Raw genomic sequence first — 14,931 nt, 5'->3', positions numbered from 1 at the left:
ATATTCTTAGGAGACTATTATTCTACTAGCATCATCATAATAATAATAATAATAATAATAACAATAATAATAACAATAACAATAATAATAATAATAATAATAATAATAATGTAAGAAAAAATCCTAAGTTATAGTCTCATCAATAACTTTAGTAAACAATTTAAAATGGTATAAGAAATAAGCAGATCTTTTGTTATAAACTGAGGTTTCATTTAAAATTAAACACTGATCAGAATTTCAAATCCCAGAATTCACAAACTTAAGTGAATAATTGTTAAGGATAATTATCTCTATCTCCACATTTGAGCCCTCTTTCCTTATAATCAATCAAACCATCCTCAGAATCCAATTAGTCTTGAATTCTAGGAAAGCTTAGCATCGGACATAAACTATGATCTCAGTACTGGATTTATGTTTTTTTTTTGGTTTAATGATACACTTACGTATAAACATTTTAACAAACAGGAAGCAGTAACAAAAGCCGAAGGATTGCTTAACCTACATCAGGAGTACCAAAGACATCTGAAGACATTTGAAATATGGCTGGAGAAGGAACAGGAAAAACTCGACTGTTTATTACATCTTGAAGGTGATGTCAAGAAACAGGAGGCAACACTCCGAGATCTACAGGTACAGTATGTGTAACACACTAACTAAAATAATAAATAAATCCTACTTGTAAAATAACAGAATATTAACTGCTGGACAAAAAAAAATACATCTTTGTTTGACTTAGAAACATGCTATATCTAAGTAATATACTGCTTAAAAGTGGTTCCAGTGAAGTCCGTGGGAACATTAATGTTCATTTCCAGATAAAAGCATCAGGACTTGAATGAATTCTTCTGCTGTACTAATGCAGGTTTCTTGCAAGTACTGAATTTATTTTAGATGTTAGCCTATAGTGAAGAAACTACCTATTTTCCCTGTGTTTCATAGAATATCAGAAGTATTTTTTCATTGAGTTTTCACCTTTTATTGCTTACAGTCCAATACTTACTTACCTACCTTTAAGTTGTTCCAGTCATGTAGGCTGCCTCACATGATGAGGTGGGAAGATTCTCACTGAATTCCCCAGGTGATAATGAAGGGTGAACCTAAAGTACTGCAGTAATCTCTCAGTTATAATCTTAAAAGGACTAAAGATACTTTCAGGCTTGTTGCTGAATTAGGAAAAGGGCTGTGCTTGAGTTTCCATGTTATGAAATATTTATTACTTTTGGCCAGGTGAAAAACCTGGCAAACTTCTGCAAGCGTTTGTGGTCCAAACCAGAGCAGACTAAGACCTGAAATTCCCTGCAGCCACTAGTAAGAGGCAAGAGAATTAGTCAGTGTTCCCAGTATCCCACTGTTCCCTGTGAGGACAGAACACTGAGAAAATCTTTGTGCAATCAATGTCTCTGTATATAAACCTTAATATTAAGAGTTTAGAAAATCTGAATCCAGTTTGAAAATCTTAGTATATATTTCAAATACAAACCAAGAAGACATATAACTGTATTTTGGTCAGATCATTTCCTGATTAGGTTTCCTCATCTGATTCCCTGAATACTTTCTAATCAAGTTCTAATAAACATGGGAGAAAAAAAAAAAAAAAAAAAAAAAAAAAAAAAAAAAAAACATATATCCAGAAGAAGGTATCGAATTATTTTGGGATTATGTATCAAACATAAATAGAAACATAGAAATAATTAGGTGTCTTAATTAAAAATAAATAAATAAAATGAACCATCATCTTGTTCCTTGCTTTTAAAGAAATTTAATTTTAGAATCAGTCTTACAGTGTGTTTGTTACAGCTGGAAAATGTTGAGCTTAAGGTTGTGCTGAATGGGTTGCAGGCTCCCATGACAGCTCAGGCAGCTACTGTTTCAGAGTCCATTATAAGGCTAGGAGGGGAAGGAATTTAATGTAAATTTTGTCAATATTTTTCTACAACTCTCTTGTCAATAATAATAATAGTGGATTTGCTTTGTAAGTGAGCATGTCAGCAAGGTCTTATTAGAGATAGTGTAATGTGTGTTCAACTATAGATAAAGGAAATGGATAGATAACTGCTTTTCTCTGAAGTAGAACCAGGGCTTCATTTGTCATGTGTAGCAACTGCTAATGTAGGATATGTATCCATAATTCTGCCTTCACAGGAGCTGCAGGTCCACTGTGCAGAAGGACAAGCCTTACTGAATGCTGCTGTTCATGCCAGAGAGGAGGTGATTCCCTGGGGCATGCCCCAGATAGAAGACAGAGCCCTGGAATCTGTACGGCAAGATTGGCAAGTTTATCAGCACAGGCTTTCTGAAGCAAGAAGCCAACTAAATGCCACTGTGAGCAGGCTGAGGTTAATGGAGAAAAAAATTCAGAAAGTTAATGACTGGCTAACAGACTTGGAGGAGAAAGTTGCTGTCAGGACTTCTAGGCAGTCTAGCAGAGCAACAAAGGAGACGCAGCTTCAACAAATGAAGGTAAAGAATATAGTGAAGGAATTACATAAATAAGGAATGTGAGCTTTCCACATCAGTGCCTAGTATGAAAATGACAGGAATCATTGAGATCATCTGAGTGTAGACACTCAGAATGATGTATCCAAGAGAGTTTTTGCCTTCTGGGTCCAGATTTCCTCTGTTCTACTTATAAAACAGTGGTTATACCAATGCTGAAATCTTATAAGGATGATTTGTAATTCCTGCGCTCTGTGGAATGAAAAGACATTACTGAGGTTCTGGAGTGGGGAAGAGTTAATATAGTAACAAAATAAAACGTCATAAGCCGTGTTGTAAAGTCTCTGCTGTGTTGATGCAGTGGTTTTCTTTAGTCACTAGAAGTGGAAGACATGGTTCTGAAGAAACAAAGGAAGTGCATTTATAAAGATCCAAGGTTATGGTTTACGGTCTCTTTTAGAATTTGGGCAACAGGAAAAAAAAGATAGAAAATTGTAGGACTTCCAGCCTGCAATTCTATTATTATTTATTAAAAAAGTACTAAGTAATAAATTCAGTCCATTTAATACTGTAAAAACATAAAATAAATCACAGAATGGCTCTGGTTGAAAGCGAGCTTAAAGATCATCTAGTTCCAACCCCACTGCCAAGGGGGTTGGGTCTACCCAATAGATCAAGTTGTCTATCTAACCTGACCTTGGGCACTTCCAGGGATGTGGCACCCGCAACTTCTCTAGGCAACCTGTTCCAGTGCTTCACCACTCTCTGAGCAAATAATTTACTTCCTCCTAACATTTAAACTAAACCTTCCCTCTTTTATCTTAAAACCATTCTCCTTTGTCCTATCATTATTTGCCCATGTAAAATGTCACTCTCCATCATTTTATAAGCCCTCTTTAAGTACTGAAGGGCTGCAGTGAGGTATGCCTGGAACTTTCTCTTCTCCAGGATGAACATCCCCAGTTCTCTTGGCCGTTCTTCACAGGAGAGGTGTCCCAGCCTCTGACGCCAAGATGAACTTTGTGTCCCTCCTCTGCACACACTCTAACAGGTCCACAGCTTTCTTGTGCTGGGGAGCCCCAGACCTAGATGCAGTACTCCAAATGGAGCTACGCCAGGGCAGAGTAGTGGGGGGCAAAACATCCTGTATGTTTATTCAGTTAACTGTCATCAGATTCTGTTTAATTTTCCCGTTGTAACTCCAGGTATTTGTTTTCCTTTCAATGGTTTCCTAACCATTACAACTAAATTCCTGTTGTGTTTAAGTTGTTTGAATTAGTCATACAAGCTGGGTAATGTCTTTTGTCATAGAAGTGGCATGAAGAAATTACAATCTACAAAGATGATGTGGAGGAAGTTGGGATATTAGCTCAGCAAATACTAGAGGAAAGTCTCACTACAAGTAGAATGGGAAGCCAGGCTACACAGCTTACATCTCGATATCAAACTCTCCTTCTTCATGTCTTGGTAAGCAATGATTAAGTAATTAATTTATAGATTCATAGAATCATAGAATATCCCAAGTTTAAAGGGACCCATGTTGCGAAGCACGGACGAAAGCACGACAGACACCAGCAGAGTCAGATCATGCTTCACCATTTTATTGCCCGAATAGCCCAACTTTTATAGTGAATTTTACAGGGGTGGACAGTGTTTCACACAAGATTATTGGTCAAAAGCACTCAGACAAACCGTTAAGAAAATAACACCACCTGCAAGAAAAGAACCCCCCTTTTGATTAGAAGTTAGGAAAACAACCCCCTTTGTGCTTAACGGCCACGTAGACCTAGTCCTTGAGGCCAGCTGCTGATAACAATATTATCTGAGTTCCTTAATTGGGTGATGTGGGAGTCATTGCAGTGGGAGCTTCTCACAGTTACTCTGGCAGCTTGGTTTGCTCAGCTACAGCAGGCCCTGAGATTTCTAAGGCATACCCCTGGTTGCTTAAAGCAAGCTTAGATCGAACAATTATGCCAATTCCCAACAGACCCACAAAGATCATTGAGTCCAACTCCTGGGTCCAACTATTCATTATAAAATTATAAATAGTCAGTTGAGAAACAGGTAAGATAGACTTTCTTAATTAGATTTTATCAAATTTTACTCATTACTGTAGATTCCATAATACAATGTTCACATACATATCTGTGTTTATTTAACTATCTACATATAAATATATACACACATTTATAACTATATACGTGTAAACAACCATGCATATACATAGATTTCATTGGTCTAAATGTGTTAGAGAACAATAATCAGGTTGAAGCTCTTTCAAAAATATTCAGTATTGATCAGATGTTACTACCTTTTTTGTCAGCTTCAGGAGAGAAATTCAGAATTCAGCAGATTTGAAGGCTGAATTACTACTAGAGAAATGTTTTCATGTTACCATATATATATAATATAGATAGATGTGGGCAAAAATGAATGGATAAGATACAGTGTTCAAGTCACTTTAGGTAGAAAGTGCTTCATAGTGACATAATCACAAGTCACTATACAAATTGCAAAATATAAGTCCCTTTTCCATGTCTAGCATTTATTCAGTTTTAACATTAGTGATTGTGGTATGTACACTCTGACAAGACCCCAGTAAGAATTATCCATTAGATATGAAAGGACTCAAAAACTATATATTTAATCTTAGTATATCAGGTTTTATTGATAAGTGGCAATTTATTGCTCTCTCTAACCAATAGCTATGACAAATATCAAGGTGTTTCTCATTTCTTCCCCTAACCTCCATACCTGTTTGAAGGAACAAATAAAGTTTCTGGAAGAAGAGATACGCAGTATGGAGGAATCAGAATTGGCTTTTAGTGCTTACACAAATTGGTACGGAGCTACTAACAAGAACTTCAGAAATGTGATCACCAAGTCTGATGTGTTGGATAAAACAGCAATGGAGAAAAAAGTGCAGGAACTAGAGGTACAGTGTTCTTGAATACAGTTGTTTTTTGTCTTCAGTTTCTGTTCACCAAGAAGTGCCTATATTTTAACACGTATCTTAACAGCTGCTCAAAATTCTAACTTCACTCTGCCCAGAGAAGTAAACAGGATAAAGATCACCAAATATAAAAGTTTGTGTTCTCATGTCATATACATATTACATCACAGTTTGGTTGGTGAGGTTATGCATAGTCATAAATAATATAATCCTCTCTTTCCATAAGGCATGTTTTATGCCATAAGGCATATTTTGTTTCAGGTTAAAGCTTAGAATAAATTTTCCTCCCACATCATCCTGCCATGTTTTATACCAGTATGCATTGTTTCCTGTATGCATTGTTTCCTGTATGCATTCCTGTATTTATACCAGTAGTTATAATATTATATACTTAATTATAATTCCCGTATTTATACCAGTATGCATTGTTTCCTGTTTTACTTCATTGAAATAATTCAGTAGTAAAACTCACATTTCATCTGAGTTGCAAATGAGTTTTTCATGTTTCCTGTAGCTTAAACATAATGCACTAAGTGAAAACTTTCATCCATTACAGAATTCGAGTATGAGTCATCTCCTGATAGACCTGAGTTTCTGTGTTTATGTTCACAAGCCCAGCGCAGAGCAGAAGCATTCATTTGTTGTTGATGTTCTTTTGTGTTTGTTTGTTTGTTTGTTGTTTCTTTCTAGTTTATCACAAGTTAACCTCAGGTAATTTTGTAATTAAAAGCCCATTTAATTTCCATAGCAATTCCTTGTGTCCTTAATAATAATAATAATAATAACAATAATAAAGTGTTATCCTATCACTAATAATAGAACTACACTGAATCAAAAAGAAAGAGACAAGAGCTCGTATGCATTTTCTGTTAACCAACATTTCTTTCACAGCTGCTGCTGAGTGATATGGACATAGGCCACAGTTTACTAAAATCTGCCCGTGAGAAGGGGGAGCGAGCTATAAAGTACATGGAAGAAAATGAAGTTGACCAGTTAAGAAAAGAAATTGGTGATCATGTGGAACAGCTTGAAGAGTTGGCTGGATCCATCAGGAAAGAACACATGACTTCAGAAAAATGCCTTCAGTTGGCAAAGGAGTTCTCAGACAAATACAAGGCACAGACTCAGTGGCTCACAGAGTACCAAACCATGTTACATGCTCCAGTGGAGCCAAAGAGTGAACTCTATGAGAAGAAGGCCCAGTTGTCCAAATATAAGGTAAAAAGTGATCATATCATTGCACTATTGAATGAATTTTGACCTAGAGACTTGCAACAAATCTTCTGATGCAAGTGTCTGTTCAAGTGTCCTCATTAGATTTATGAGATATCTCTGATCTGGGTATCTAAATCAGCAAAAAAGTGAAAAGATGCATGATGCCTACATCTATGAATCAGAGTGGGCACATAGATATGCAAAGTGAAAGTTTTAATAAGGCTTCTACATTTGAAAATGTCCTGTATTGAAACAAAATTCTATTTCTATTTTTACATGTGAGCAATTCCTTTGACATCAACAGAGTTAACTTCCATTTAAGCCAGGAGAGAAAATAATTGGTCTCTCTTCTCTGCAGACATTTCCCCTGTCTACATTTGCTTAATCATCTTTCTGGTTAAAGCTGAATGTCCCAGCTCAACTGACATCCAGGACAGTCAGCTGCTATGGCTTCCTCTGTTTTTAATTAACATTTTTATGATTTTTTTTTTCCACTTGTAAAAGTGAGTAGAAAATAATTGAGATCAAAACTGTTGCCTATCTTAATGATGCTTTTTTGAAATACTCCAGGCTTCCATACCTTTCGTAAGATGTACGCTGGGCCTGGCTGGAATGAAGACACCTCTCCTCATAGCAGCCCATACAACTCTGTGTTTAGCATTTATGGCTAAAACAGTGTTGTCAGCATACCAATGCTTTTGCTGTTGCTGAGCAGTACTTGCACAGCACCAAGGCTTTCTCTCCAAACCACTTATCCACCCCATCCTCCTGCAAGCTTAAATACCCAGTCATATAGAAGATCTGTGTGCTTGCTTGCTACATGTTTGAGGAACTTGTATCTCACCGTTAAGTGGTACATACTGCCATGTACTATGCTGTCTGACCCAGTAGCACAACAATGACAACAGGAGCTCAGACTAGATACCCTTTATATTCAAGACTTATGCATTAATCTGTTATATATTATCTCCCTAAAGGCAGGGATTTGGTGATGATTGCCCACCTATTTACAGAATTTGTTCCTCAGAGCAAATTTTATCCTTAGCATTTAACTGTTCACACATATTAACTCACTTTCCTATAGCAGCTCCAAATTGTTAGGCATGCTACTAGGCAATCACAAAAGGATCAATTGCTGTTAGGTTCCTGCAAAGCTGTTGTCTCAGGGCATAGCTGGAAAAATATAGTCCCACAGTAGTGGCAAAGTTCTTCTCATCTGGAAAGGATGATATATGGCCATACTTCAGATCAAAGGTGAGCGAATGAAATAGATCTTCAGTGCTCAATTAATATTTCGCTATTCTTGCTTGCACTGTAGTCCATACAGCAGACCGTTCTGTCCCACGAGCCTTCAATAAAATCAGTGACTGAAAAAGGAGAAGCACTTTTTGATCTGGTGAATGACGTGACTCTAAAGAGCAACATTCTAGACCTTCAGAGCAGTTACCAGGAACTCTGCAGTGCAACAAAGGTAAAAAGTCAGAAAGAAAAATTAAGGTTCTTCCAAATTACTATATTTTTCCCCTCTTTGAGAAGTTGACTATTTGTTTCATACTTCTATCATGTTACACTCTGCACACAGAGCCAGTTAGGTTTCCTTACCTTTTATTTGTCTCTTGCTTCTGCTACATCTCACACAAACTTCATTTAATCTAGTTTCACTACTGAATGGAGGTCACTGACGAAAATGAACTTTAAGATGGATTCAAGTTAATTCAGCAAGGACAATATAAATTAACATTGATTCATTGAGTCTGCATGAATCTACATGAATCTACATATAGTAATACTTTGAAACACTCAATACTAAATACGTCCTTAAGTATGATTATGGCTACAGCTTTAAACAGGTTATACGCCTAACAAGGAAAAGCTCCACAAATTAAGTTAAAGTCATTTTACCATCGTAATCGTTATTCGTTATGAATGTTATTATTTTCATCATTATTTAATTTATTTTATTAATAATTTAATAATTTCTTTTAACAATATTTTAATTATTGATTTTTATTAATAATGTAATTAATAGTTTATTATTTTATTATCACCATTATATGTGTTGTGTATATGTCATCATATATTCATTACCATCATTATTCATCATATTAAGTCCTTAAACCATCTTATTAAAGTCCTTTTAATTTCCAATCCATCCATCCATCCAATAATAGATTAAAAGTTTTTTTTTCACAGCTGATTTTTACATTTGTACAGCCTGGTTTGTACCACAAAACTGATATCTGTTGTAGTAGACATAATTCTGATGAGTTAAATTCAGTAAAGTACATGAAAAGCTTTTTCAAAGGGGGGAAAATAATATTATCTCAATGTATTTACTCATGGTTTTGTGTGCTAGAGTCACAAGTAGATGTACGTATAAAGGCAGCAAATACCTAACCATAGCATTTGGTAGGTCATGTGCAGTCTCTCGGTGTCTGTAATAGCTGTTTTGAAATGAATTTAATGTCAAGTTAACAATGTTTCTTTTCTCAAAGAAACAGAATCTTCACTGTTTTCTTCAACCTTCTCAGTATACTATTTCACCCTAAATAAAAATGCCACTCAGTACCACATATTTTTTTCACACAACTAACCCCGTTGGTATCTGGTTTAACAGTCTAATGACAGGACTCACTCATAGGAATATAAATTTGGAAGATTCTTACTATGCTTTCAAGATCTTGGTGTTCTGTTTTTATTCTTCTTACGTTTTAATTTTGGTCATTGTGAACCTGCAGGCATATGTTGACACTTTAGAGGCGAGAGTAAAAGAACATGAGGATTACAATAGTGATTTGCAAGAAGGAGAGAAATGGTTACTACATATGTCCAGCAGGCTGGTTAGCCCTGACCTCATGGAGAGTAACAATCTTGAGATAATCACTCAGCAACTAGCCAACCATAAGGTGGGTTTGTTGCTTTGGTAAACCTTCTTTATTGGGTAAATTGGAATTTTTCTTCTCTGCTTCTGTGTCTTCACTCCAAAGCTCTAGTTATTTCTCATTCATCTGTTTTATTCCTCCTACTGTTAACAGTGAAAATGAGCACCAGTGTCATTAACACAGTGAACATATTTACTTTGTTGTAGCATTGTATCTTGGGTCAAATTGAATCTGCACAAGAACTTTGTTGTACTCTGATCTGAATTTCATGTCAGACTCTTTACGAGAAGTTCCAAGGAATAGACCACAAAAGGCAGATTAGGGTCTTTTTACTCCTAAGGTGTTTTTGACTCTGACACTTAAGGAAAAATAATAATAAATTTTCAAGTATTAAGGTGTCATATTTCATCCATTGATTTAATTCAAGGTATTGTTACTGACGTTATCAGTCATAAGTACTCACCACCTCAGTTACTGATACTTTCTGTAAAATAAAATAAAGCATAATCCAATCCCCACCACCACATACACACTTAGAAACTGAGTTTCCAAGGGCGAATATTGAAACCTTTTACCTCACTGTGATTAACATATTATCCTTTAAGTAACCTCTTGGTATAAAAAATTGGCTCAGCCAAATCTGATGCAAAGATCTTTCTACAGTTGAAGAGCTTATGGAATAAGATATGATTCAGCATCAGGTTTTGTCCTTAGCATTAGACACAAGAGAATTTGATGCAACCCTGGAGATCAAAGGAAGACAAAGGGCACTCTGTTTTGGGGCATGAGCATATAATGTTTACACGTTACAACAGTACTGCAAACATTTCTGTGGAATATCTATGTAAATACTTTTAACAATGATTTTACAATGAAAGTATATTCTAATAGCTTGACTATAACAATACACGTTGCCTGAAAACCTGTGTCCACATCTGAAGACAAGGAGTGATCAGAACACATTCTAAATTTAAAATATTATTCAAAATATGTTAACTATTTCTTAGGCTATCATGGAAGAAATTGCAGGATTTGAAGATCGTTTGAACAACCTGAAGAGTAAAGGTGATTATTTGATCAACCAATGCACAGAACATCTTCAAGCAAAATTTAAGCAAAATATACAAAGCCATCTTCAGGGGACAAGGGACAGCTATTCTGCCATATGCAGTACAGCCCAAAGGGTGAGTCTTGTTTCAAAAAACATTTTTAATACAGTGTAAGAACAACATTTTTTTTTCTGTAATTGCTTTCTGTTTCTTCAAATGGTATAAATTTCTACTGTTTCAAAATAAATTGAACCTATAGGCTCCTAATATAGCATTTCATCATTACTGTGGTGCAGATGAATTTCTTGTGATCCAAATGTTGCCTTGCAGTCAGCAGAACTAGCTGCGTATCATCCAGAAGTTTGTACTTAATTTCTCCACTCCCTTGCAGCATTCATGTTATAGAAGCTTCTGAGCAGTCACAGTCAAGAAAATAAAGCTATTTCTACTTCAAAAATGATGGAACAAATTACACTTTTAGTGCCAGTTGTTTAAATATATAAATAACTGGTCTTAATTATGTACAAGAAAATACTGTCTGTCTTAGTTAAACCAGAACATACAATAAAGAAGGGCTAACTGGGTCAGTCCCTATTAGGAGATCAGGACAGCAAGAAGTAAGAGTTGTAAGAGTTGTTGAGGAAGGTAAAACCTCATACTATAAAAATGGTAAAATGATGGACAATAATATAGAAATTAGAGAAAATACTCTTCATTTTCACCTCTATTTTCTCTTTCCAGTAGTTACGCTTTAGATATTGTCTGTTTTATCCACAAATGCAGTGGGAGCTTAAGGAGTTAACTATCCCATGGTAGTTTGTACAAGGGCTAAAGTAACTACAATCTTAGCAGTTCTTTTTTCTTCTGCAGTTTGCAAGGTGTGGGAAGAGAGACAATAATGGTGTTTGAAAATGTAATGAAGTTCCAAATTGTTTATTTTAGGTATACCAGAGTTTGGAACATGAACTCCAAAAGCATGTTAATCATCAGGATACCCTACAACAGTGCCAGACCTGGCTGTCTACAATACAGTCAGAATTAAAGCCAAGTACCTGGCCACCCTTCAGCCTGGCAGATGCAGTTAAACAGGTAAAAGTTCAACACTTGAATATGCTCAGTTATCCTTAATGAGGTGATTTCACGTAAGAGCTTTATATTAATAGAAATTAGGTACTCCCTCTAGCCTCCTCAGACACCTGTGTAGCCTCATTTTTTGTCCCCAGCTCAAAAAGGAGTACCTTGAAGGAAAAATAACTTTAGGTGAAAAATCACACAGGGCTTTTGTTAGCTCTGTTTAATACTTAGAAATATGCTACTTGAAAACGTTGGCTAATTAGATAAAACTGCTCAGATATTCCATAGATGTGTTTAGCAGAGAGGTTGTGTCTTTCTGCTTGTCTAACTGCTTATCTCTGTCTACTAAAGTTCCTACATGACACCTAGTTTCATAGTACCATCAACACAGAATCTGTTAATCAGTCGATTAAAATAAGTTTTCAGTCTGATAGTATAGAAATGCCTCCAGCTCACATTAGTGATTAAGGATGTTTTATTTGTTTTCTGATTATTTTTAGTAACTTAATATATGTAATTACTGGATTTGTACATTGTTTTCAAACTAACCTGGTTTGACACAAAAAAAAAATGCAGAAATTCAAGGCTTTCTCATCTACCATATAGCTTGAGACCTTGAAATACTAGAGATTTTGATTTCCCTTTCCTCTAGTCCTTTTTCTGCTTAACACTGAGAATGGTATGTCTGTCTTCTAGATATCTGTCCTTCTACCCTTTAAATAATAGGAGATGGCAATTAGCATCCCCTCTCTAGGTTAGACAAACCCTGTTCCTTCAGACCTGCCTAAATGCCACATGCTACTGCCCCGTATACACTACCCCTTTGCTGAACTTGCACCAGCTTGCCGATAACTCTTCTGTTAAGAGGGAAACTTGAACCCAATACACCAGGCTCAGCCTGACAAGTTTAAGCACAGGAGGATAATCCCTTCCTGGAGCATGCTTTCAGCTTTCTTGCTAATGCAGTAAGTCAGGGTTGCCACAAGGGCGCACTGCTGTGTATTCAACTTCTTGTTTACAAGGACCCACCGCTGCCCCTCTGAGTGGTCGGTCATTCACCCTCCTCTCTGGGACTCTAGGAGGTATGTTATATGCAGGTATAAGCCTGCTTTTTGACACTGATACCACCATTTTCTTGTGAAATGAGGAAAATCTTCATGAGAGAGATGGGCTTCTATGGACAATAGCAAGAGGAACAACCCTCAACAGAATAGTGTTGTCAGATCTTGTCAATTGTAGATGTTGAGAGGGTTTCAGAGGGTGTGGAAAACTTGTTTTGCCACTGGTTTGGATCCTCCATGATCTATTGAGATGCAAGAGATTTTTATAGGTATAGGCAACAAGACACTTTAATAATTGGATAAAGCCCTGCTTCCCATTTACCTTGGGAAAGTAAGTCACCTTTCTGAAACTATGTGTGTCTATCCAAACCTCCTAATTATAAAGAAATAAGGTAGGTAATGCATGTCACTGAGTACTTTGCTAAATGGACAATGATAATCAAATTTTTAAGAATTACTCTTTTCCATGTTTTTTACATTGTTTGTAATAAAATAGCATATGTCTACATTTCTTCTCTTGGAAGTAATGAGCTAAATTTTAAACACTGAAACGTGATTTTAATAAAATAAGAAATATTCCACAAGCTGAGTTTATATGAGGATTGTCTTCCTTCAGGTGAAACATTTCCGGGCTCTGCAGGAACAAGCCAATACATATTTGGATCTTTTGTGCTCCATGTGTGATCTGTCAGATGCCACAGTGAAGAGTACAGCAACAGATATTCAACAAACAAAACAAATGGTACAAGATAACCAGCTTTTAATCCTATTTAGAGCTTTAACTGCTGTCATCTGTCCTCTTTTAAGACAGTCATCTTGGGTAATGGTTTAAAGAAATGTTATCTTATATCTTACATGCATCTTAAGTATTTAAACAGCTATTTTATCTTTTTTTTTTTTTTTTTTTTTAATACATATATATAGATATATAATATAGATATTATAAAATTGACACAATGCTATCCTGGCAGTAATAAAAAGAAAAGGGACAAAGGATGTGAGAGGTACTGAGCTGCTAAAAAATGTCCTAAAGCCACACATATGACATCATGATGAAGAAAACTAGTTCCAAATTATTTGTCTTCATAAAACATAACTCAGTTAATTCTTATTTTTAATTAAATATTAAGTGTATTTATTTATTTATTCAACAGTAGACTGATGTTCTTCTTATTAAGATATACTAATATATTCTTTATAATCATGATTTTTATAAGTCAGTTCATAAATCTATGTAATTTATCCAGAATGCATCAATTTTAGCATATGAGTGTATAGAAGCCTACCTCAATTTTAAGTCTCAAATTACCTTAATGATTTGTTTTAAAATAAAATAAACATAGCTTATTAGAAAAATTATATTGTTAGGATTCCTGGGTTTTTAACCATTAAAGTTTTAGTTTCACACATGCACACACACAAAAAACTCCTGAAACTACTTCTACCAAGAGTAAAAATATAATACATACAGTAACAGTCTTTCATACCAGAGAAGTAAATTGTGCAAATCCAAGTAATCCATACAAAAAAACTGCAGTCCAAATATTGAGTAACTAGAAAGCATCCCAAACACCAAAATGAGATTCTTCTTTTATATATATATAAAGCAGTGGGGGAAAAAAATAAATAAATAACATACAGGCAAAATTACAGGGCTAGGCAAATTAAAATTAAAGTGTTTTGTTTAAGTGGTTTTTTGGTCATTGTGAAGGCGTATAGGGCATAGTCCTCCACAATTCTTGGTACGCAATATGCATTACAAATTACACAGTTAATTTAAGCTTCAACTGAAGACTTAGAACACTTCAAAATACATATATAAATATACTTGCTGCACTCAAGGGGGAATTTTTTCACAGCTTTCCTTGGATAGGTTTGATTTTTACAACTTTTGAAGGTTAAGTGTCTTTGTGAATAATATTAGCCGCTTCAGAATCTAGTACAGGAATTTGTTGTGAATAAAGTATTGTGCTGAGAAGAAGAAGGTATTCATCCTCCAATGCCCCAAAAATAGCTGCATTAAAGCATTCCTACTCCTTTTCTTTTCTTTCCTTTTCTTTTCTGCTAGATTGAGCAACAGATAATGAACTCACAGTATTTGGCTCAAGGTTGGGAAGAGATAAAACAAATGAAGGCTGAGCTCTGGATATATTTCCAGGATGCAGATCAACAACTACAGAATTTAAAAAGGAGACGTGCAGAGTTGGAGCTAAACATTGCCCAGAATATGGTACTCCAGGTTAAGGTAAGGAGACTTTAGG

The 14,931-nt window shown here is 35.5% G+C and overlaps 1 protein-coding gene across 18 annotated transcripts in view; it reads left to right on the top strand.

Moving 5' to 3' along the window:
- Nucleotides 1-14,931, top strand: part of SYNE1 (spectrin repeat containing nuclear envelope protein 1) — a 307,251-nt gene that overhangs the window by 160,421 nt on the left and 131,899 nt on the right. For all 18 annotated transcript variants that reach the window (XM_084515528.1, XM_084515529.1, XM_084515530.1 and 15 more), the window contains 11 exons: nt 466-630; nt 2,143-2,460; nt 3,748-3,903; nt 5,201-5,371; nt 6,281-6,607; nt 7,923-8,075; nt 9,343-9,510; nt 10,494-10,670; nt 11,478-11,624; nt 13,287-13,412; nt 14,739-14,915. In XM_084515528.1, coding sequence (XP_084371654.1) covers nt 466-630; nt 2,143-2,460; nt 3,748-3,903; nt 5,201-5,371; nt 6,281-6,607; nt 7,923-8,075; nt 9,343-9,510; nt 10,494-10,670; nt 11,478-11,624; nt 13,287-13,412; nt 14,739-14,915 — 2,085 coding nt within the window. The remainder of the gene's footprint in view (nt 1-465; nt 631-2,142; nt 2,461-3,747; nt 3,904-5,200; nt 5,372-6,280; nt 6,608-7,922; nt 8,076-9,342; nt 9,511-10,493; nt 10,671-11,477; nt 11,625-13,286; nt 13,413-14,738; nt 14,916-14,931) is intronic.

The sequence above is a fragment of the Aythya ferina genome, assembly GCF_964211825.1.
Source record: "Aythya ferina genome assembly, chromosome: 3".
Taxonomy (NCBI): Eukaryota; Metazoa; Chordata; class Aves; order Anseriformes; family Anatidae; genus Aythya; species Aythya ferina.
The sequence above is the reverse complement of the archived record's forward strand: the minus strand, read 5'-3'. Positions and strand labels throughout refer to the sequence as shown.